Here is a 24,777-nt window from a genome sequence, read left to right on the forward strand (position 1 = left end):
CTTCTATAACCACCTGCCCGGGTAGGCCCATACATTTTGTTGACCCGTGTAGGTGGCGTATGTCGTATGTGCCAGATTCTCAAAAAAACCATTTTAAAGCGAGAAAATTTCACAAACTCTCATGAAAATCTGAAATTTTGATTTTGAAATCCAACATGGCCGGTAATCTCTGGGCTGTGCTTCAGAGGATAATTTCTATGGGCAAGTTTTTATTTCTATTGCACCGAAAGTATGGCTTATTTTCCGGTATATTCTACAAACAAAGTCAGTTTACTTACTTATTTTGCCCATTAAACTCACAATTGTTAGAACGAGAAGTTTTATTTACAATTGAATATGACGGTCCAGTGCCGTATTGTCTAAAACGAGAAGTTAGTCAATTTTAATTGTGAGATAATTTAAACTGAGGCAAAATAATGACTATTTAAAACGTTACTTTTCAATATCTGTAAAATCCGTGCCGATGAAGAATAAAAACCACGCAAAACGCAACATCCGCTTCAGCTGTAACAGCCTAGCTGTTCGTATTTGCAAGACAGCTTTCACATGAAGAAATTACGGAATTTTTCGGAGGCTTTCAGCAATTGTATTTTCCGTTCTAGACCACTAGCTTACATTGGTTGTTTTGTTCCTTAGCTTAACACGCACACGCACCCGACGTTTACGCCTTACCGCTGGCAGCCTTTTCGCGTGCCTTCTTGCCCTCCGTAAGGGCAAGTCGTTCCTTCTCCGTGAGTGGTGCGAGCAGCTTCGTCACCACACCCGTACCGAGCGTAATGTGTCCATCGCGCAACGTAAACCGTTGACCCTGTTCCAGCACCATCGGTCGCATCAGCCGCAGCTGCAGCTTGGCATCCTCACCCGGCATGATCATGTCCTTGCCCGGGATCTGTACCTGTGTCGCACAGTCCCACGTGCGCGAGAACATCTGTAGCTGGATGAAGCTGGTGAACGGTTTGTGCCGACCGCCCTCATCCTTGCTGAGAATGTAAACCTGCGCTTCAAAGTTATCGTTCGCTTTCATCGTGCCCGGTTTGCACATCACCATGCCGCGCTTGATATCGTCACGCTTAATACCACGCACCAGTGCGCCGAGCTGATCGCCGGCGTGCGCTTCCTCGAGAATCTTGTGGAACATTTCAATACCGGTGATGGTCGACTTGATAACCTGCAGAGAAGAAACAATTCCATTTGAAATAATTTAAAAAGACGTAAATGGTCCCATAACGCTTACCTTATTGTAGCCAACAAATTCACACTCCTGACCCTTCTTCAGCATACCACGCTCCAGCCGGCCCGTTACGACCGTACCACGACCCGGAATGCTGTGTACCGATTCGACCGGCAGCAGGAACGGTTTGTCCAGCTCGCGCACCGGTGTCGGCACGTACTTGTCCACCTCCTCCAGCAACTTCATCACGGCATTAGCACCAATCTCTGGATCCTTTCCCTCTAGCGCGCACAGTGCAGATCCCTTAATGACCGGCACATTATCACCATCGAAGCCCATCTCCGACATAAGCTCACGGATTTCCATCTCCACCAAATCCACCATCTCCTGATCGGCCGCATCAACCTTGTTGATAAACACCACTATGTGATTGACGCCAATCTGTTTTGCCAGCAGCAAATGTTCACGGGTCTGCGGCATCGCACCGTCCGTAGCGGCCACCACCAGTATTGCACCATCCATCTGTGCCGTACCGGTAATCATGTTCTTAATGTAATCCGCATGCCCGGGACAATCCGTATGGCCGTAGTGACGGTTTTCCGTCTGATACTCGATGTGTGCCACATTGATCGTGATACCACGCGCCTTCTCCTCCGGTGCATTATCGATATCGGTGTACTTTTTGCTTTCGGCCAGATCCTTATCCGCCAACACCTTGGTGATGGCTGCGGTCAGTGTTGTCTTGCCATGATCGACGTGCCCGATGGTTCCGACATTGCAGTGAGGTTTGTCACGCTTGAACACTTCCTTCTCAGCGTAAAACCTTACCGGTACGGCACGAATAGCTGGAGCAGACTTTCGCACTACGTTCAGTCCACTGCCAGCGCAGAGAATCTGAGCGACCGTCTTGCGGGCGACTGGAAAAACAAAAGAAACGAATTGATTATAAAATTAACCTCACTTTACGCAATAGAAAACAGGGCCAGATGTTTGCGGTTTGGAAACATCAGCTGGTAGTAGTTTGCAACGCTCCCAACACTTACGCGGGCTAAGAAGTGCTCGAAGAGCAAGGTATGTCGACATTTTGTCTACCAGTTATGTATTTCCTTCCTTTGGTTTTTTGTTAAATGCAGGTCAATCCGGACAGACCCGGGAGCAGCAGTATGGAAAATTTTTCACTTTCTTGCGCAAGAACAACACTGATCGGTTTGACGTTTCTCCTTGACGGGAGCTGTCACCATTGCTGGAACGGTGGGACAATTTCATGCTGCATTGTTTACATTGATTTTTGCTTCATTTATTTTTCGGAGCTTAAAATCAACGATATGAAAAACTACTATCCACAAAAATTAGAAGAAATAAAAAATAATTCACAATCATATGGCAGAATCTCCCTACAAAAACAGTTCTTATAAATGAGCAAATAATGCAGCGTATTGTTTCGCGTTCAATAGAAATGGCGCTACATCACATTCAACCAAACCGTCCATCGGGCTTCTCACAGTGCACTACCGTGCACAAGCCGAAATCGGCAGGTCTTCGGGGAAAAATCGCGGCTCGCGAATTCATTCCATCACCGAAAAGAAGACGGACTCGCGGTTGCGTGCGTAGTGCTGTGTGGTTGCGCGATTCCTTTCGGTCGTCGCTCCGGGTCGGTACCTCCTTTCTCGGTGGGTTCTTTTTTCCTATTGTCGTTGTCCCCGTGCTTCAGTATCCTCCCTATTACCTTTTTTTGTTTTGCCGATACGCTCTCGTCATCGTCGACGTATTTAGTTTGCAAAACTTCCATCGCAAACCAACAAATTAGCGTGATATATATCGTGGAAAGTGTGGCTACCAAAATGATGATGGAATACCAGTGATTAGTGGAAAGTGCAAAAGGTTAGCGAAACATAATTGCCTAAAACGGCAACGGTGTTTGTGTGCATGCGTGTGAAACGAGGTGGATTTTGTGTGTTAAATAAAAAAGATGTCTTTAGGAATGATAAGGTGGTGCGAAGGTGTTATCTGTCTCCCCCTCCAACGTCTTATCCGATAATAGAAGATGATTGTGTGGTGCATTGAATTGGTTGCAGCAGTACCGATCCATGGAAGTGGATTTACTCCAATAGGCATTCGCATTCCCTACTACTTAACCACAAATGTGTTCTTGCCAAGGGTTTGCGACAATGCGCGCCTAATGCCCATACTCCCAAAGCCCATCAGTACACACTCCACAATGTAATGAAAAAGCGATTTTGCAAAATGGGACAATGGTCAATAGAGACATCGATGGCGCGAAGAGCGAGAGAACAAGAAACAAGTATGACGTTGCCTACTTTGTTTGCTGACTTCCGTGTGTTGCCGTTCGATCATCTCGTCGACGTCCACACGGCGCGGCTCAACAAAAAACTTTTTACGTAATCTCCATGCTGCTGCTCCATGTAACAACAGTGTGTTTGCCTACTACGATGCGTTATTGGAGAGTGAACGGCCCGAGTTCCATGGCAGAACTAAACCATGTAACAATCGCAAGTTTGGCTTACCAGACACATGAAAACACGAGTATCAAATCGCAACCGGGGCAAGAAATGGCAGACGAAAGATCTCTTGAGGTTGTTGGGCCTAAAGAAGTGGAAGAAACTGGAATCCTGTCCGGCATCAAGCAAGGATTTTGATCCTTTGAAGACTAATTTAAATGAAAATCTTAGTTAGTCTTCAATCGGATAATAAGTGGCTGACATCATCAAAGAATTCGAGGTTTTTGGGCGGTCCAGATAAGACCCGAGTACAAATCCCTTCTGGACCGTTCCCCCGTAGTCCTCCGTTGGACTGACTACCCAACTACGTGATTATCAGCAAGTTTTAGTAAGCTATTAGATGGCCAGCGTGGCTTAGTAGGTCGTTAAGCCAAGAAAGAGAAGAATTTTATCAAGTTATCAGATTTCTTAATAGTCGTTTATTTTTTATGATTTTTACGAATATCTGTCATGTCACGAATACCTGACATCAGACAATTGGTGAAGTTCTTTAGGTGCCTTTACCGTAGATTTGACAATTAAAAGTCGTGTTGTCGTCGTTATCTAATCGAAAAAAAAGCTAACCTTCCAACACTATTGAGCCATTTTCCAATTAGGACACCCTTTCGAGTTCTTACCCAGTAAATTTGCATACCAGATAGAGCAACTATCGCACTGGGTCAGCTTGTAACTGATTACCATTAACGATGAATTAGTAGCTTCCGCAATAATTCTTTGCCACTATCACCCCGAGGTGACCCCATTTACACCACTCAAACACCTCATCATGTGTTAATTTCCATTTACGAAAATGAAGACAGAGAGTCCGTCCCAACACCGCCGAACCTAAATCACTCAGGATAACACTATAGTCCTCTAGACGTTTGAGGTCGGATGGTGCGAAAGGAAATGACACCGTTAGCTAGCTTCACCGTCGTTCATTGGGGGTGTGAACCCTTAGTGACGATACTACTACCTATAGCGCAGGTTGCTAGTGCCGGCATGCCAAAGGACAACTTTTAAATTGTTTGTTCAACACATCGAGCAGTTTTATGCTTCTCACTTTTCCTACACTTTCCTTTAGTACCTGTGGCACGAAGAAACGACCAACATATTCTCTTCAAATGGCATACCATTTCGGGAAGGTGCCTACCATTATCGAAGTTAACCGTGTGCCTTAAAAGAAACAACGGCCAAGAATCGTTATCGTTGCACTGCGATCTACTACTACTATTACAGTCTACACGATGGCGGTCGAACAACTCAAAAATAAATCCTCCGTGCCGAGGTCCTCATTTCCAAGAGGACCACCTGCTCCAGCAACCTTTTGCAAGCGTTACTTACCTACCGGAACTTACGAGGTTCTTTCCGTTTTTAGCCAACGTTTTGGCAGGGTCCGCCAACACGGAATTTTCACCTAAATATCACCTACTACCACTACTACACGAGTTGCAATCTTGCTTCCAGTGGCAACATTGATGAGTTTGGGTCACGCTATTCGGCTAAACGCCGCCTACTACCGCACTATGGGCTTGATGTTGGACGTTTGATTTTAGTAACCTAGTAACCAAGCTTTACAAACGTGCCATTTAACCTTTTGAAGTTAAAACAATTACTTATATTTATTTAAGAAGGAAAAATAAAATTATTTCTAAAGATACCGTGCCATTTGTTTGAGAGTTTCCCTTCAAATCCCTAAAACAATTTCCCACTGTTTGACTCTCGCCGAACCGTTCGAGGATTATCGCTCGTGGGAATTTCTGGTATTTCCCACGTGGTGGGAGGGGAGGTGAAATCACGTTGCATTGTTGTTGTACATGCTTATCTTTTGATTTCGCTTTTCGCTTGCCTGTAGGCGTCACCGGCGAGGGTCTTAAAAGACGTCACTGTTCATAAGTCACGGTACGGCGGTGATTTGTTGCCATCGTGTAATCTTTCCTGCTGTCCCTGAGCCCCCTTAGGGAAATGGTTCGTTTGTGACGACGAATAGTTGGTCGCTGTATAGTCCAAAACGTGTCCGAATTATTTCGTTTCAAGGCCATCGTGAGTGTGGACCAAACACAATACTGAAGGCTCCAAATATTGCGTTTTTTTTTTCGGCTTCGATTCATGATGCCCAGTCTAGCGTGAAAAACAGTTTTCCAGTCGTCGTGATGTGCATGCTTTCCAAAGCGTACTTGGTTCCGGATATAAAGAGAGGGGGTCTATGGTTCGATACAGCGGGCTTCTCTCGCCATCTGGGTCGCGGGGTTTTTTTTTGCTGGTAGGATGTGTAAAACTAAAGTGTCTTATTAATTCAATTTCATAGCAATAGAAAGTCCACACACACATACCCGAATGTGTTAAAGGAAGCGAGCAAAACGCGTGTGATAGGAAGTGATCTCCTCCGGTACAGGTGCACAAGGTGTAAAGGGTGAATTAGAAGCGGAGACGGACACCGGAGCAGTACCATACACGGCCACCAGTATTACCATGCTCCAGTGAACCGACAAATGGAACTGATCTGATGCACAACTGGTGGTCAGAGGTCTCGCGAGATCGCGCCACTGCCAAAAACCTTCCCCCGCCTAGCGCGTCTCGCTTGCTTACGCGTGTCCTAAGTAAGTTCGATACAAATTGAATACGCACAGTCCCAACCGCGCTCTTGCTCCGTTCCATGATGGATGTGGCCGCCTTCAAACCGAAGGTAGACCTGGCCGACACGTTGGGCGAACGGCACGGTCGCGAAATTGAAGATGATTTCGGTGGCAAAGGTATTGCCGTCGTTGTGCCCGATCGAAGTGCCGAACAGCAAGAAGCACAGCTCCAGCAAACCTTGGTCGGAGGTGCCGCCGTCTATCTGACCGAAACATTCTACATTAGCTCGAAGAAAAACACCGTATTCGAGGTGCGGCTCACCGACAAGGGTCTCTGTCTGAAGAAACAATCGAACGGTTCGACCAAGGAACAAACCATCCCGCTAAAGGACATTATCGGTTGCCGGTGTCTTCGCAGCAAGCGAAGATCGCGCGGAAGTTCCTCGTGCACCTGTGCCTCCATCTCGAGCTCCCATCAGCTGAAGGTGGTGGAGGAGAATTCAGGCGAGCAGGACGAAACGGACGTTAGCGCCTATCTGTACATCTACGCCTACATCCTCAAGCGTAATCGGCGTGGTGGGTTCCGTGAGCGTACCACCATTACCCTGCGCTTTCGTTCCTTCGATCGCTACGAGGATAATAACCGTGAGGCACAAAAATGGCGCGCCTCCATCAAACACCTGGTGGCGGGCGAACCGGTACAGAAGTTTACCTACCAACCGCGGGACACGCGCAAAATGTTGATCATCCTAAATCCCAAGTCGGGTTCGGGTAAGGCGCGCGAAATGTTCCAGCAGCGTGTGGCACCGATCTTTGCCGAGGCAGAGATTCCGTACGATCTGCACATCACGAAGAAAAGTAACTGGGCGCGCGAGTTTGTCCGGCAGCGGGACGTGTATCTGTGGCGTGGTATTGTGCTGGTCGGTGGCGATGGTATCCTGTTCGAGGTGCTGAATGGACTGTTCGAGCGGGAAGATTGGCAGACGGCGATCGACGAGCTGCCGATGGGCATCATCCCGTGCGGATCGGGCAATGGGCTAGCGAAAACGGTGTCCTTCCTTTATGAGTAAGTATTATGCCAGAGGGATTCACATTCCTATTTGTTTTGGTTGGGGTTGGGTTGTATTAGTACTTTTTACTTGTAGCTGCCCAACACGTCGAAGGCCTTGAGCTAAAGCTGTAAATTAATTAATGTCACGGCAAGGTGGGTTGATCATTTTCACACCATTGTGCGGATTGGTGATTTCATGGTCATCTTCTTATGACATCGCCATCGATATCGTCGACAACAAACAGGGAAAAATTTGTAGTTTCAACACGTGGAAGTGCCAAATTCATTGTGATGATATTCTTCTTTTTTTGCAAAAAGTATCTTCCCCGCAAATCGATCAGACTAATGGGTTGATTTTGAAAACAACAAATTTTCCATACAGATTTCTACGTTTGTGAGACCTTGTACGAAAGAGCTTAGACATCTGGTCAGGAAACCTTGCAAGAGTAGGCAGTTTCTGAGCGTTCGATTTGATCTAGACGATCAGCTGGGCCCTCCAATTGGATGGAAATGCAAATGCAAATGGTCTGGTTCCTCCAATTGGAAGTTTTTCAAGAATTTTGAGATGTTCCTCTCCTGTCTCTTGTGGCGAAGTCTTTTGACAAAATCTGGTAGTGTCCTTATATGGCACTCTTAAGATCATAGAATAGCTATTTTGTGATTAAGCTCTGTTGACTGCCGAAGAAAGGAAATAAATAGGATCCTCAGTCAGTAATTAACGCCCAGAGCTAAGCGATTAGCGACCAGCTGCTTCTTCTTTGTGTAACTGATCAAAAGACGGCGAAAAAGAAGTCATACCAGATTAGTTCTCCTTCCACTTTAAGGCTCTATAACACTGCTGGACGGTGAGAATTTTACTTCTTGGCGCTATTCTTACCTTTCTCTTAGATATTGAGAGAGTACATGTTGTAAAAGGCACGATAGGCATCGAAGTTCTTCCCCATATTTAATTTGTTTGCTTGAAAAAAGAGCCTATAATACGAACACATCATCGAGCATAGTTGGTAGACTTGCTGTTGACCCTAGCTGTCACAAATCCACCGATAACACATTCAAATAACATCTGTACACAGCAGTGTTGATCGACAATTGAAGATTGATCGATGAAGTGACCACTAACGGGAGGCAAAATCATCGCATGAATCAGCCGATTTTTAAAGCATACTTTAGGCTCGATTGTAGATAACGTCCCAAGATTAGGCATGCATGAAATTGTACCACTACCAAGAATGACCACCGTTATTATACTCACCGTAAAATAAATCTTGTTGGTAGCCAAAAATGAATCTCAAACATGCAACATACATCCGGGGTGTTGTCGGTGATATTAAATTACAACCGACATTTGTTTTACCATCGCAGAACGTGTGCATGCAATGCATTCGTAGATGCATTAGATGCACGCAATGGAATTGATTTATGAGCACATGATTCTCGGGACACTTCATTTACACCCTGCACTGCCACAGCTTGGAAGGGTTACCGAGGGTAGATAATTATTATTCGACTAAGTAATTGCCGCTGGCAGGAAGTAGAACCTCGCTGGCAACCAACCAAGTGTCCCAGGACCCCCAGGTTCGGTGGTGTGCCCTTGAAAGTGGAGGTTTGCGGTTTGGATATCACCGTGTTGATATGGTATGGTGCCTGTCCGGAAGTAGCACCCACCGTTATGGTGCGATAGAACGCGATCATAAGTCGGTCACCGTTGGTAGAGTGTGTGCACACCTTAAAAAATATATTTTTTCATTAAAGAAAACCTTTTTTTTAAACCGGAATGTAAACGTTTGTTACCAATTTGAATATAAATAATTCTTCTACTGGTTATGGCATCTGCATTATTCATATGTTTTGATCAAAATCTGGTTATTCGCATCCGCTGCACGCGAAAAGGGTGGTTGCCTACAACAGTACAAAATCGCGTATGCATTATTATTGTCCGTACACTACTTCCGGCGTGTAAAACGCATGTTTTTATTACCGGATAGCGACACAAGACTTGACAGGTGGTCCGTTTAGGAGGCAACAAAAAAAATGGGTTTATCATCGATCTATCAGTTCGTACTCTGTACCAAAGTGCCACAGGCGGAGAGGACCACTTTGGACGGAGGAGCTGTTTGTCTAAACAACTATACTGTGTACCCCGGATCGTTCGTTCTCGGTACCGATATCGGGATACTCGGTTTCTGTTATTGCAATGTCACTTCACTACGTGAAGCTGAGATAAGACCCTCATGTACAATTGCTTGCTCTAACCCACAGGTTTATATGTTGTAGGATAGCGTATTGATGAGAAGAGGGTATGGCGTACAGAGAGCGTAAAGAGTCGTGTTTTATTTCTGCTTGTGTGTTCTGTTGGAAGGAATTATTGCGTTTTAACGACACGATTCTGAAGCGATAAACCCCTACCAAGCCATCCCTGGGGAGGATTGCCTTTTGGTAACCTTGAACCGATTGCCTTACACAGGGGGACGGAAGAAGATGCACAACAGTGATGGGTCATACGACTCACGGTTGACTTTTTACGGTTGAACTCGTTGAAATTGGCAATACGACCCGAACCGCTCCGGGTCTCTTGCGGGGTGGCTCCAACCCAGTAGGTTCGGGTCGGCCCGTCCATCACTAGTACACAGACTGATCAATCCACCTTAGGTCGAAAACGTCTAGCTGTTCACTTGTATTACACGGTTTCGATTCAGATAATGGAACTTTTGTATCACTCATTGGAAATTTTAAATGTTTAGTGCATTGCTGCAAGGTTCTTGCGGAATCTTCCAATGATGTAGTGTAGATTCTTGCATTCAGTTAGGAGAACTTTGCAACTCGACTGTGGAACTTTGTTGTGGAATTCCTGTCAAGCATTTGGTCCTCATCCCATGCTATTGAAATTCGATCCATGTAATGAAGTTGTAGAATCACTTGCGGGAAAATTAATATAAAATCCTCTTCTTCTTGGCCTGCTCAGGATTGAGCACGTCGCGTCGACATGGCCAAGTCTCCAATTAGTTTCCAGGGAATTCAGTCTAGGGCTGCAGTCCTCCATCCACGGCTGCATCCGATCTCCGACAGGTTTAGACTCCACTTGATCCAGCCATCGAGCTCGCTGTGCTCCTCTACGCCTCGTGCCGAACGGGTCGCTGACGAACACCTTCTTGGTGGGGCATGAGTTCGACATCCTCCCTGCCCTACCCAACGTATCCTTCGGGCTTTGACTATTGTCAGGATATCAGCACCGCCAAACAGCTAAGCTAGCTCGTGGTTCATTCTCCTCCGCCACACGCCCGTTCGAAAATGGCGATTGGATTGGCGTTCTCCGTCTGTATAGTCCAGGATTCGTACTCGTAGATGACTACCGGACGTATCAGTGTGCGATATATCGTGCATTTCGTGTGTTTTTGCAGTCTTCTAGATCGCAGGAGTTTGTGGAGTAGTTAAAAAATGTAGTTGAATATTGCATGCTCGTTGCGGAACTTGGGGGAGATTTGCAACTCGACTGCAGTTCCTGGCAATCAGGCACTGAATTTCTGCTGATGTTTTGGGGCTCCTCTGTTAAAATGATCCAAATTAAAAATATCATCCAATAGTTTGTTTATATCGGTACGCCATATCACTCACTTTTGAGCGAGTTTAACGAAAAAATTGTTGTTAAAGTTTTGCTAATTACTGCTTTTATAAAGCAGTGTTGATTCAGCGTTGAGCTTTGCAATATTCCACTTCTTCTTGGCTCAACGACCTTGTAGGTCACGCCGACCATCAAATCACTTACTAGACTTGCTGATACCATAATGGATAATAATATCTTCACTACGGGGGAAAGGTCTGGATGGAATTACAAACCGAGGTCCTGCCGTGTGAAAACCAACGACGTCATTACCGGGCCGCCCCCAATATTCCACTATTTGTTTGAAACATTCTCCGAAGTGTTTTACAATTCCATTATATGGTTTAAAACCCTGTATCGGTGTGACTCGAGAGTGGAAGCTTTGTTGCGTCCTTTCACATTCATTTGAGAGATTCAAGACGCAGCTTCTTTGTTCATCTTTGCGTACAAAAAAATAAAACCCCAGCCACACAACCAGATCTCTTCCATCGGTGCAATGTGAACTTCACCTTGTGATTTGCCAATAAAAATGAACCAAGCTGCTGGGCTGTCTGGTATTACCCCGTCCTCTGGTCACACTTCCAGTGGCAAAGGAAGAGGAGAACAGCGAAACGACGACGCCAATGCCAATCAGAGCTCACCCGCTGTAACAACAGCAACTACCGCGTGTAGTCGTCACGTTCAAGGATGATCGTAATCTGCGTTCCCTTTGTTGCTTAATATTTAAGATTTTGTTTACATCCATTGGTGAAACGTAATGAATACTATAAATAGGAACGTGTTGCGGCGTAAAAGGGAGTTTTCCTTTATTTTTCGCTTCAAATCGCCTGGTAAATACTATTATTTACCCTTATAAACTGTTCCAGTTTTGCTTGCATCATGCCTGCTTCCGATAGGTTGCTCTGTTTCTCTTCCGCGCCTGTTATTGATGGTAGTGTGTACTCTTGTTTTAGCAAAGAAATGATCAACGAACAGGGAACCCCAAACACCGGACAATACAATCAGCGAAATAATGCTTTTGCTCGCGTCGGTAAATAAATCCGCCGTTGATCCGAGCACCAATGCAAACACAATTCACGTCATTTGCGTCAGGCATAGCAGCGCCAGACGAGGGAGAAGAGAATACGCGCATAAAGCGATGATCAAGCATTTCGTCACAACAACAAGCACTATCTGTTTGCCAAAAACCCCTTATCCGAAACTCATCCCGAATCGCGCAACTGTTTTTTTTTTGTTGGCGTTGTGTGCTGTTTCCTCTGATGCCTTCTGATGGCGTCAAAATTCGGCTGTAGTTCGTGTCGATGAGATAATGTTGACGTGAACCCCCACAGCTAAATGCGTAAAGGGAGAAGAGCATCGGATGACCGGGTGTCGAAAAATGAACCTAATTCTCGTTTCGATCAATTCGATTTCATTACGCCTCGCCGCTGGGATGCTAAATGGCCTATACCCAAGGTGCCTATGTGGTCTAGATTTGCGATTTTATGTAGCTTACCGGTTTACCGGTATCAGCAAGCTTCATAATCGACAAGGTCGATGAAGAATGAATGAATTGTTTCGGATTTGGGTGTTGAGCAGTTTTAGGCTCTCTATCGATTTTGCCCCGAATCGAGCTGAAACCGAAATTTGACCGCAAAAACACCGAGATCACCTTTCCTACTTTCCGAGGCCTAAGCATGAGAACATTTATTGACACGACCATTCTGAGTGTAATACACACACACACATAGTGGGCGGCAATAAAAGGCACTCTGTGTGCAAATGTGCCTGGGCTAGTGATTGGCCATTTTCGATTTCAAGAGGTAACCTACTGTCGGCCACAATTACCCCACTCAGTGGTGTAGTGCTGGGGTAAACACCCTTGGAAGAATTTAGCAGGCATAAAGCAGAAGGAGAGCAAAAAAGGCAGTAAAAACTCCACCCTACCCACCCAGAATAGGGAAAGCCCCCGTGTTGGGTGGTGTTTGATCGATTTGGTTCGGAAGAGGATTACATAACGGGCCTTTAACAGCTCACACCATCGGTCTGGCATCGAGCCAGCAAACCGATGAAGTGGTGGTGCCACTAGTGAACGATGGCTCGATCCGGGGGCCCATTGCCAGTTTCAAGCGACCGACCGGTCGCACTCGAAGAAATTTGTAGCACCAAGCACCGGCAGGCATTAGAGCGAACAGTGAGACAAACTTGACAAACCGGCATTTTGGTGTTTGGAGTTTTTGGAGACCCGTGGATAATAGTATTGCGATGGCAAACTTTTGCTTTCAAACATTGCTTTGCACACTACTCTGGTTGGAGTGTGATTTCCCCCGGGGACCAAGGACGGCTGGAGATGCAACAGTTTTTGTTTCGTTGGTTTGCGTGCTGCTTGGCTTGTACAGCGTGACATATCCAACAATCGTCACTATCGCGCAATTTGAACGCCCGCGGCTCGATTTTGCTCGCATTGATAAGATACAGTCCTAATCAATGAGGACAGACAGGTGTCGTACTACTAGCTGACTGTTGTCCTCGAGTACACGAGAGTGTTAAGCTGTTGCTTCGCGTAACGAGCCTTCCGTCACAGAGCCACCTGTCGTTCCATTGCGAGTTCGGGACCTAACATGGCTAATAAAACAAACAGATAGATTGGGGTAAAACCATGTGAGGTCGGGTGACGTGTTAGATCTTACATGCTTCTTAGTTATACGTTTTAGAATAGATTTAATTTACTGTCGAATTTCCGTCCAATCACTTCATGCTTTTTAACGTTCGTCGTCTTTATCGACTGGCGGCTTCTTTTTTGCTCGCGACACTCAAGCCAACCGTAATCACGTCGTTATGGGAGTAATCTATTTAATGATAAATCGGTAACTTAGCGTAACGACATACCTTTTGAAATGGTTGCATTGGGCAATGTTGCCTTCATTTCAAGGATGGAACATTTATCAGCATATTTAGTCGTTTGAAATGGGTCATATCAGATTTTGCTTAACGTAGACCACCGGGAAGGGCCGGTAGAAGAGGCGACAGTATCGCTGGCCTTTCCTCCATAGTTGAGACTATCCAGCTACGTGGTATCAGCAAGTCTAGTAAGTCATAAGATGTCCGGCGTTACCTAGTTGATCGTTAAGGCAAGAATACATATTGAAGTTATGGCATCGCGAGGTGATCTTCATTCGATTGGTTATCGGGATGAGCTAGCTGAGTACGAAAATAGCAGAATGGACCTTGAAGATCAATTACTAACTTCAACTTTGGTCACAGAATCATTGTATAAAGCCCTCCGAATCCGCTAAAACTCTTTTGATCGGTCCTGAGATCAGTTGGGAACCTCTCGCAACAGCGACGCATTAGAAAATAGTATTGCAGGCCCTCAGCCTCAGATTCTTGTACGGATCATTTTGCATGTTATCCATCTTTTTCTCCAACTTTCACTCCGACAAAGCTCCAGTTTTGCTCGGTAGTTTCAACTACATTTAAAGGGCGACGATGATGATGATGATTCCACTTCATTCCCCTGCATAAATTAGAAAGGGTCGAAGTTATTTTAAAGATACTCTAAGGATTGCTAAGTTTAAAGATCAACAACGTTGTTGTACAACTCTGTGTGGTGGTCTGAATCTATACCCTAAACGGGGATTTGGTCTTTCTCCGGAAGTATCCTTGGTCAAGATGTAACCTACTTATCTTGAACTTTTTCGCTCAGGGAAAGAAGCTTGTACCCAGTTTAAATCTTTAATGGCAGTTTCTTGTTTATTTTTGGCTTTTGGCCTCATCGAACCTATATCTAACAAGATAGTATGTTTTTCCCCCAAGCATAAGAGACATGGTTCCAAAAAAAGATGGACAATAGTATGGATCGGTAAGATCCCGAACCATCGTATGATGTGTTGTTTCTCATGTTTCTCTAATGCAAGCGCTAGGTTCAATTTGGCCTTATTTTAAAAGGTCTTAGTTCAGATGAGTGCCTCTGTAAGTAACATATTTTTGTAGAGATATAATAAAGATAATAATGGATCGAAGCTATGACCTTATGACGAAAAAGATGTAAAACACATTGCATAAACCTAATCGATGGCATTACGAAACTACTGGTTTGCTGTAACGTAATCAACCAATTAAATGGCCCGCTATCAAAGCATATCGGAATCAGCACGTGGGTTCTTGTTGTAGATCGATAACTAACAGATGTACCGATGTATGTATCCAGATAATAAAATGTGGTGTTTTTCCTTCCTTTTCTTTCCCTTTTTCCAGAGAGCCGTTCGAAACCAAACCCGTACTGGCGTCAGCTTTAATGGTAGTTAAGGGAAAACATTCCATGTTAGACGTAGTTAGAGTCGAAACACGTTCCAATGTAAGTATTTGGAAAGAGAGAACGTTTAAGCCAGTCTCAAGGGATTGTTGTTCCTAAAAAAAAATCCACCCTTATTTTCAGATTATGTTCTCGTTTCTGTCCGTCGGTTGGGGCCTCATCTCGGACATCGACATCGAGAGCGAACGATTGCGTGCCATCGGTGGGCAACGGTTCACCGTGTGGTCCGTCCACCGGCTGATCAGCCTGCGCACCTACCAGGGCAAGGTGTATTATCTTCCCGCCTTAGTTAGTCAAACGAATGGTGGCGAAGGTGGTGGCCCTCATCCAAACGGTGGCGGTATCGGTACCCTCAAGCACAGTGTCAGCTACAACACCACACTCAACTGTCGCGATTGCCGGGGGCTAGCAGGACAGGACGGTGGTGGTACGATCGGCGGTAGCTGCGATGCCTGTGATACAAACTTTAGCGATGTGCTATCGCTCGAAACGGGCACCAATTTGGATTCGTTTCGACCGCGCATCGATAGCTGGTATTCGGCCACCTCCCGCAAAAGCACCTACTTCTCGACCGTCGACAGTATATACGAGAGTGACAAAGCTTCCAACGATGATCCGACGCAGAACGGGGGTGGCCCGAATGGGGGCGTAATGTATGGACCACCTTCCCGGCTTCCCGCACTAACTGCCACACTTCCGGACACGTGGCAAACGATTGCCGGCGAGTTTGTGATGGTACACGCCGCGTACCAGTCGCACCTTAGTACGGAGTGTTACTTTGCGCCCCAATCGCGGCTAAACGATGGCATCATATGGCTGCTGATTATTCGTGCGGGTGTTTCGCGATCGCAGCTACTTTCGTTCCTGCTCGGGCTAAGCTCGGGAACGCACATTCCGATGCAGGCGAACGAACACATCCAGATGGTACCGGTTTCGGCGTTCCGGATCGAACCAACTAGTACTAATGGGCACATGACGGTCGACGGGGAGAAGGTCGAGTGTGGACCGATTCAAGGTGAAATATTCCCAAGTCTGGCGAAAGTGATGGTACCGAAGTAGAGAGGCCTTCGCGCGGGAGACGTTGCCGTTTGTTGCAGCATTAAATATTGTGTGGGTTTTGGGTTGTTCTCCGTTTATTTGTTGCGATATAATTGTTTTTTTTTATTGTTAAGTGGTGAGAAGGAAAAACTGTCGTATTATTTTTGTTAGCTGTGTGTATCGTTGAGAATTGTGCTTGTTAACAAAAAAGGCTGGGTGGAGCTGACGTACGTTAGTATTTATGTATTGATGCATCTTACTAAAACAGTGGTAAAAATTGCATTCCAAGCTTAGTTATTAATAGCAGGAGAAAAAGAAAAAAAAGGAAAATGATAAGGAAAACACATGCGTGCCAAAACTTTATTACGTTTGTTGCTTTGTATTGGTATCCAGAAAACCAAACCATCACACCCCCGGAAGAGACATACATATAGATTACGAATTACGTTGCCGTATGTTTGTTTGCTTATTTGTGAGATAACACGTCGAGGTTAGCCTAATCTACTTATGTACCGATAGTAGTAGTTTGTGCACGATCAATTAAAAATTGCGAACAAAACTCATATCAGCATCCGCAACACTTGAGAGCAGCCGAACAACACTGTGGCTGGATTATGGAACGATAAGCAATGAACCAATTCTTAGATGCGTATGTAGGGTAAATATTAGTTAAAAAGGGGAGGGCAATGAAGCATACTTGGGATGACTCTTGGGTGTAGAGGATCAATGCACACCAGCGCACTAGGCGGAGTAGTGGTGGGGACCCAAAGTAAACCAAATGTAGAGTGAAACTGAAACTTGAAATGATAGTAGACCATTTTAAACCCGTACAATGTAAGCTGCCGTACAATATATATATAGGCACAGTAATGATTCCGTAATGATTCGTCTCCATGTAGTGTGTATAGACAGACAAAAAGCAAGCAATTAGAAAACTAGACTAGAACTAGAAAAAAAACGTTGTGGTTGATGGGATAACGATAAGCTAATGTTTACAATCGTTTCTTAGTTGGAAATCACACAAGAATATCCTCCAGCATCCTTAGTGATTAAGCATAGTGTAGCAGATTTAGAACAAATTACCTTTTAAAGGGGAGGTAAAGTTTGTAAGTCAGGTTGTTCCGAACCGGTTGAATAACCGGTGTGTGTGTCTGAATCGGCAGAAGTTAAAGCTAAACGAGTACTAAACATAGGTTGTGCCGGGATCAATCCGAGGGTGTGTGTATATTTTCCAACTTCAACTTAATAATATACCCCTTTTTCTAATGCGATAGTTTGATACTTGTAGTAAGTCCCCTAATACATACATACCTCCTCTTACATCAAAGATAATATCATAAGCGCGACCACACTTCCCCCATCCAACAGTGTAGGATAGATAATTGTTTGTAATCCTTTTTTTTTTTTTCTATACTCTTCCTTTCCTCAATTACATTGCCTAGTGCTAGTCAGGTGCACCTTACACCGGTAGTGAAGAACGCACAGAAGTGAAATATCGTTAAAGGCGTGCAGTATTAAAGCATGCTCGAACCCCTGTTTCGGAGCGCAAGGATTGTGTTACATCTCGTTTATGTACTTCTTAATACCATGTGGCATACAACAAAGAAAATAAAACACACACATATACATAATATATACAGCCTGCCGTCCAAATGAAATAGACACGAGATGAGTTGAAAACATAGCGAAAAACACACAAAAATTTATAATGAAAGTGAAGAGGCGCAATGTATTGACTGTGATTTGTTACGATTCGCAACAAAAAAGCGGGGTTCGTTGTTGCATTAATTGTTTGCTTTAAGGTGCGTGTTTAGTTTTCGTTGCGTTGCGAAGGTGTTTTAAAGCAAAGCAAAGAGGAAGCGAAAAATGCGAAACAAAATATTCCAGTTTAAAAACAAATGCGTAAAATATGTTGATTTATGTTTCCCTATTGCAATGTTCGTTTTCATTTTCTTCGTTGATTTATCATCGTGGGGAAACAAGGAGATTGATTATTACCATTACCATTATTATATAGATAATCAATTTGTAATATAAATTGATAAGAAAAATTACTCCACTAGTTTTAAGTGTCTTTTAACTCATTGCAAACCGTGCGAAAGAAATGCATCGAAGCACGTGCGCTGTTTTTAATCAATTTTACATTGTTTTGGCGGTTTTTTTTTGGCAGTGAACGGAATGTAAACAACTTGCACCACAACAATCGATGAAATACCGTGGGAAAAAGTCGACGAACAGGTGGAAAGCGCGCGCTTCGCGTTTATAGTCCTGGGCTCACTTATTTCAACCGAAATAGGGAAAGTGCAGAGAGAAAGACGATTTAAAAATTCAATAAAAAACACAAATTGGGATAAAACTAAAACTCAGCTACTGAAAGATGGACAAAATATACAAAAAGAGGAAACAATTTCGCCTGCTAAAAATCGTCAAATTGTATGACATCCAATTTGACAGTTTATTGCGGTCGTTTCTAGACCATCGCCTCCTTCACGCACACACACTGATAAGCACTACACACGCGACGAAATCCATAACACCATTCGAGGATAAAGTGCGTTATTGTTGACTGTTCGGAACGTCCTAGATCCCGAAATTGCTTTCCAAATCAGCTGTAAATGTTTTGTTTCTACGAGGAAAAAAAGAATTGTCTGTCCTTCGCTAAGCGTCTAACTAAACGCCAGCCTATGTAAGCAGATACACTCCACAACATCGATCGGTGGTAGAAATTACATGTGAAAACGGCAGTCGTTGCTCGGTGCGAGGAAGCCCTCCCTTTGCCAGCTGCTGGAGTAGGTAAGGTGTGTAGAAATTGGGTCGAGAATTGCTTTTTTTTTAACGTTTCCCCAAAAGTGCATACGTTGTTTGGCACGTTTGTTCGCGCAGTTGCGTTCGTTTCACCTCGCCATGCACAGCTATCTCGTTGTGCCTAATTAGCGTAAAGTCATCGTGGTTGTGTTTATCTTTCGACTGCCGTAATTATTCTAGACGGTTCCTTGCGGTTCTCTGTACGAAATTAGTCGCAAAGGCGAGAGGCAGCACAGAATGTGATACGCACATGCAATACAATCAAATTGTTGCGTGTGATGTTGTGATTATGTAGATGCAGATTCAAATGGGAAGTGATTTTACTTTCAATCAGTTCAATATTTTGCGATGCGATAACTTGCAGTACGTTAATTATGCTGGATTATCCATGGCATTGTGGTGTAATGGGTGCTGCAAATGCTGATGATACTTTCTCCCTTTCCGGTGCAGGTTAGTAGCCGTAGCACCGCTTTCAACATGGCTGTCTACTGCTGGGGTAATACAGCTCACGGTGAGCTCGGGCTCGGTGGTATTGAGGAAGAACAGGTAAGTGCCTACTTAGATCCACACATCCATTGCTGCTAGATCTTTCGGGACTCAAAATCGATTCTTTCCTTCGTATGCTGTAATGTAGGTAATGGTTCCACGTAAGATGGAATGGTCACAGGCCGAAGATGTGGCCCAGGCGGCCTGCGGAACCACACACACGCTGTTCCTCACGAAGGAGGGCAAAATGTACGCCTGCGGGAATAATGATCATGGTCAACTGGGCCACGACAACGACACGCTACCAAACAAAAGGCCACGTATGTCCAGATTTAGTATGTGAACTATTCTACCACCGTTTCATCAATCTTTCGACTCCTTTTTTTTTGTTCTCTGTTCCAACAACAATCTTTTTAATTTGCCACACTCTGATACTTTAGTTGTGTAGTCGTCACACTACAAAGGAATTAATAGTCGCTAGGAATGTTTAAACTCTTTTGTGATTCGCTGAGAGCTTAAAAACTACGATTCTGGGAGTGGTGACTTTAGGATTCGAATCAACATATAGTTTGAAAGCTGTTTTGTTACAGGGTTATCGTTATGAGAGGAGTGACGTCGTTATGTGGGAGGTAATCCCGGAACCTTCCCGATCATTAAAAGTTAGGTTTGGCTAAAATGGGATGTATGTAAGATTCACTGAATTCCTTCAAATATTCTCCATCATTATTGAGAATGGCAGCACTAGCCTTATTGTTTGCCTTATCCCGGGCATATTCAGTTTACTCTCAAAAGAGTTGTAAAAATAGTTGAATCCCAGTAGTGAGGGAGAAAGAGTGTTTTTTTTTTCTCGTATAGAATGGCCAGGCCGCATTACTAGAATGGATTAATTCCTTGTAAAGAGATATTAGTCTCGTCCACTAGTTGGGGCACACGTTTGTTTTTAACCCATTTTTTCAAACCCCATTTATCAAAAAGCAATTTCAGTGGTCAAGAAAATACGCTAACTAGTTTTGTGATCCGTTTCAGAGCTGTTGACATCGCTGGAAAACTACATCATCATACATGTTAGCTGTGGTACGGCACACTCCCTAGCGTTAACGAACTGGGGCCAGGTGTTTAGCTGGGGCTCGAACGCAGTCGGTCAGCTAGGGCACGACACGGAAAACGGGCGACAACCGACACCACGCATGATAAAAGCGATCGGTGCCAAGCATGTGGTTCAGATCGCATCCGGCCAATACCACTGTTTGGCCCTTACAAACAATGGTGATCTGTACGCGTGGGGTTCAAACTCGTACGGTCAGCTCGGAATTGGTACGACAAATGAAAAGGTCCCGATACCAACGCTGGTACAATCGTTGGCCGGTGTACCGATAGCATTTATCGCGTGCGGTGGAAATCATAGTTTCGCTGTATCCAAGTAAGCATAGCCTCCTCTCGCCCTCTCTCGACATGTTTTAATGGATTTTTTTCTCTTCTTTTTACAGATCGGGTGCAATATTTGGCTGGGGCAAAAACACCTTTGGCCAGCTCGGACTGAACGACCTGAACTCGCGCTGCTATCCAACACAGTTACGCACCCTACGCAGTCTGGGCGTCCGGTACATTAGCTGTGGTGATGATTTTTCCGTCTTTCTTACCAACGAAGGAGGCGTGTTTACGTGTGGGGCGGGTACTTTTGGCCAGCTCGGGCACGGTAGCTGTAGCAACGAGATACTGCCCCGGAAAGTGTTTGAGCTGATGGGAAGCAAAATAACGCAAGTTGCATGCGGTCGACGGCATACGCTAGCGTTTGTGCCTTCACGCGGGAAGATATACGGGTTCGGGCTGAGCGGTGTCGGCCAGCTGGGGATCGGGATGCTCGGCAACTTCAACACGCCGCAGATTGTGCGTGGACCGTGGGTAAGGGACTATCAACCGTTCCGTTTGCTGTCCGGAGGATGAAAATGCTAATGGCGATCGATCGGTTGATCGATCGGGTTACTTTTCTTTTTTTGTTTTGTTTTCACAGTTCAAACCCGAATTCGAAGCGTCCGGCTGTGATGAAGAATCGCAAATCACTGTAAATCGCATCTTTTCCGGTGGCGATCAGTGCTTTGTGTCGGTGATGGGAAGTGACGGTTCTGCCGATTTTCGCGTTTATGAGTGAGTGTTTCCGGAGTCAAATCTGGGGTTTTTACGATATCAAATTATCAAAAGCAATCAGTTGTAACGTTCCTCTTATATCCAGAGTTCGGTGTCGTGCTTGTTTTGTCTAAATTCAAATTGTCCCTTTTCCCACGTTCCCACTTTCCAAGTTGACACAATCCATATTGACTTCCGGGCAGCCTTCAACACCTTCCCGCTTAAGTTACTACTGGAAAAGCTTGAAAAACTGGAAGATGAAGATCCTATATTAAGTTGGTTCTCCTCCTTTTTGTGTAATCAAAATTACTGACCGAATTTTTGACAGAGTGTACGGCTAAAATGACCCATTTCTTCGTGTGTTGAAATTTCGACAGTAATTAATCACAGTAATTTTCTATGTTCGTTCTTTCCATTCCTTATTAGTATGTAAATTTAGCTTTTAAGATTACACTTTGTTATGCCTAAGTGGCGGACATTTTTCTACACAACTAATAATAATAATAATATTCATCCTCCTCTCTTCCCAACGACAGCAATACCACGCAGATTCTTTCCCTGTCGCCCGAAATGGGCAAAGAGCTAGCAAAAATCGAACCCGAACAAACAGTCGAACAAGATCTGATAACGTCGGTGGAAACGATCTTCAAATCGTTGGCCTGTCTGAACGGTTCCCTGCTACTGCCAAACGATGAACACTTTTGCTGTACCTCCAAACACCCGGGTGTGGATATGAACGCGGCCGACGAAACGTTCGATCAGATACGTAAAGTTGAGCGTGACACGATTCGCCAGGTTATCCGCGAATCGATCGAATCGGAACTGCTCGGTGCCTTAACGCCTTCGCCGGCCGATGTAGAGACGCTACGGATCTATCTGCTGCTACCGCTGTACCACGAATTTATCAACCCGAAACACTACCAAAAGCTCCACTCACCGTTCGGACAGTCGGTGCTAAAGCTGACCAAAAATGCGTACGAAATCGTGGTAAACTGGTGGGCCAACCAGTCGAAGGAGTACTTCGAACGGATGGTGGAAAACTTCAAGAGCGCCATCCTGTACATCATTAGCTTTAAGCTGTGCCGGGTGATCGATCCACCGACCAAGCAGGAGGTACGGTACGATGCCCATCTTGCCACCATGCTCGACATTATCGCGGTCCTGTACTGGATCAATCATCAGAAGCGCACACAAAAGCTGCCGTACGAACAGTTTCACATTAACGAGATTGACGATCTGGTCGATATCCGGCAGGATTATATGCGCTGGACGACGGACACCAAAGGCGTCACGTTTTCGCTCTGTAATTATCCTTTCATTTTTAATGCCGCGGCGAAGATGCTTTTGCTGCAGACGGACCAGATGATGCAGATGTACCAGGCGATGCAGAGTGCCGCGACCGTCAATCTGCTCTCGATGCTTTGCTCCCCGATGCCCAGTGCCGCCTCGCAGTACATTGTGCTTAATGTGACGCGGGAAAACATTGTGCAGGACACGATCCGGGAGCTGTCGCATTACGCCGCTAGCGATCTGAAGAAACCGATCAAGATCAAGTTCTGCGGCGAGGAGGCAGAAGATGCCGGTGGTGTGCGGAAAGAGTTCTTCATGTTGCTGCTGCGAGATATACTTGATCCGAAGTACGGGATGTTTAAATCGTTCGAAGATTCACGGGCGATGTGGTTTACGGCGGATTATTTTGACAACGATGATAGTATGTTTGCGTTGATCGGTATACTGTGTGGGCTGGCGATCTATAATTTTACCATCATTGCGCTACCGTTCCCGCTGGCACTGTACAAGAAGCTGTTGGGTGAGGAGGTTGATATGCAGGATCTGAAAGATTTAGCACCGAGCGTAGCCAATTCGATGCAAAGCATACTGGACTACGGGGAGCCGGATTTGGAGGAGGTGTTTGATCTGACCTTTACCACCACGCGGGACTATTTCGGGGAGGTGCAAACCATTCCGCTGAAACCGGATGGGGAAAACATTCGACTGACACAATCCAACAAGTAAGTACGGATGGATGGGGGAACTTAGATGGGAACACTTACTAACGGATGTTTTACTATTGTTTGTACTTTCTTTACATAGGCAAGAGTTTGTTCAATTGTACATTGACTACGTGTTTAATAAATCGGTTGAGAAGTCATTCCGACAGTTTCACGCCGGGTTTATGCGTGTGTGCGGTGGCCGGGTGTTAAAACTGTTCAAGGCACACGAACTGATGTCGGTTGTGGTGGGGAACGAGGAGTACGATTGGCTGGAGCTGGAGGAGAACGCCGAATACAAGAACGGTTACAAGTGTAGCGATCAAACGGTAAGAATATGCACACACGTCGAGCAACACTGTCCATTTGTTTAATTGAAGATACTTCAATTGAAGAACCTCACCTGCTCTGTCCATGTAAGCGAAATAAAATTGGATTACGGATTCGCCTGATCAAAACCTGAGTAGGACTGTGAGCTCTGAACATGGCTTCACAGGTCAGGTCTCTCTCTTGGGGGAGTTCTCACGGTTAAAGAGGTCTCTTCCTTGCGGAGTTCTCATGATAAAAGAGGTTGTTCATATGATTCTTGTGGACAGTGTTGCTAGATATTGGATCATGGATTGGAATCATCATATTATAAACTTCTCGCCCTTGTTGCCACTTTTTCCAGATACGGTGGTTTTGGGAGGTATTTCACGAGTTACCACTGGAGGAGAAGAAAAAGTTCCTCCTCTTCCTTACCGGCTGTGATCGTATCCCGATCATGGGTATGAAGGCGATCAAGGTAAGGAGGACGTCAAGTCGAAGATTACCGATTTTTATTCATTTTATTTTTCTCCATTCGCAGATATACATTCAACCGACACCGGACGACAAATTCCTACCGGTTGCACACACCTGCTTTAATCTGCTCGATCTACCTCAGTACCAAACGAAGGAGAAGCTCAAGTACAAATTGCTACAGGCAATCCAGCAAACGCAAGGCTTTAGCTTGGTGTGAGACAAACCCGGATCGATCATATCTCTGTCGCACCTCTCCCTAGTTTGTTTCTTCTTGTCCATACGGTCGGTTTTTGGTTTCCTCTTTTCGTTTTCTGGTGTAATTACGCGTATACTATATTAAACCTTTTTTCTGTCCCTTCTAT

At 45.0% G+C, this 24,777-nt stretch overlaps 2 protein-coding genes across 3 annotated transcripts; one reads left to right on the forward strand and one right to left on the reverse strand.

Annotated features, from left to right (window-relative positions):
* Positions 1–655: 655 nt before the first annotated feature.
* Positions 656–2,322, reverse strand: LOC126562200 (elongation factor Tu, mitochondrial). Its single transcript, XM_050218644.1, has 3 exons — positions 2,215–2,322; positions 1,235–2,088; positions 656–1,168 (listed from the first exon to the last, which is right to left on the reverse strand). Exons 1-3 carry the CDS (start codon positions 2,252–2,254, stop codon positions 662–664), a joined length of 1,401 nt encoding a protein of 466 aa, XP_050074601.1. The 5' UTR covers positions 2,255–2,322; the 3' UTR covers positions 656–661.
* A 4,002-nt stretch (positions 2,323–6,324) lies between these two features.
* Positions 6,325–24,640, forward strand: LOC126561507 (probable E3 ubiquitin-protein ligase HERC4). Of its 2 annotated transcripts, XM_050217703.1 has the most exons (13): positions 6,325–7,311; positions 15,131–15,230; positions 15,312–16,218; positions 18,811–18,818; positions 19,509–19,577; positions 19,666–19,852; positions 20,544–20,937; positions 21,005–21,419; positions 21,529–21,662; positions 22,178–23,653; positions 23,736–23,961; positions 24,303–24,416; positions 24,480–24,640. In XM_050217703.1, exons 1-13 carry the CDS (start codon positions 6,326–6,328, stop codon positions 24,630–24,632), a joined length of 5,169 nt encoding a protein of 1,722 aa, XP_050073660.1. In that variant the 5' UTR covers position 6,325; the 3' UTR covers positions 24,633–24,640. The 2 variants fall into 2 exon arrangements, with proteins under 2 accessions (XP_050073660.1, XP_050073659.1); XM_050217702.1 differs by lacking the exons at positions 6,325–7,311; positions 15,131–15,230; positions 15,312–16,218; positions 18,811–18,818 and having other exon boundaries at positions 19,666–19,837.
* Positions 24,641–24,777: the final 137 nt, after the last annotated feature.

The sequence above is a fragment of the Anopheles maculipalpis genome, chromosome 3RL (genome assembly GCF_943734695.1).
Source record: "Anopheles maculipalpis chromosome 3RL, idAnoMacuDA_375_x, whole genome shotgun sequence".
NCBI classification, from domain to species: Eukaryota; Metazoa; Arthropoda; class Insecta; order Diptera; family Culicidae; genus Anopheles; species Anopheles maculipalpis.

Excerpts from the sequence above, each read along its gene's own strand:
- LOC126561507 (XM_050217703.1), top strand. The coding sequence starts at position 6,326 with ATGATGGATGTGGCCGCCTTCAAACCGAAGGTAGACCTGGCCGACACG. Across the intron at positions 20,938-21,004 it reads CATAGTTTCGCTGTATCCAA|ATCGGGTGCAATATTTGGCT; the intron begins GTAAGCATAGCC and ends TTCTTTTTACAG. Across the intron at positions 24,417-24,479 it reads TGGGTATGAAGGCGATCAAG|ATATACATTCAACCGACACC; the intron begins GTAAGGAGGACG and ends CTCCATTCGCAG.
- LOC126562200 (XM_050218644.1), bottom strand. The coding sequence starts at position 2,254 with ATGTCGACATACCTTGCTCTTCGAGCACTTCTTAGCCCGC. Across the intron at positions 2,089-2,214 it reads TCGAGCACTTCTTAGCCCGC|TCGCCCGCAAGACGGTCGCT; the intron begins GTAAGTGTTGGG and ends TTGTTTTTCCAG. Across the intron at positions 1,169-1,234 it reads AATTTGTTGGCTACAATAAG|GTTATCAAGTCGACCATCAC; the intron begins GTAAGCGTTATG and ends TCTTCTCTGCAG.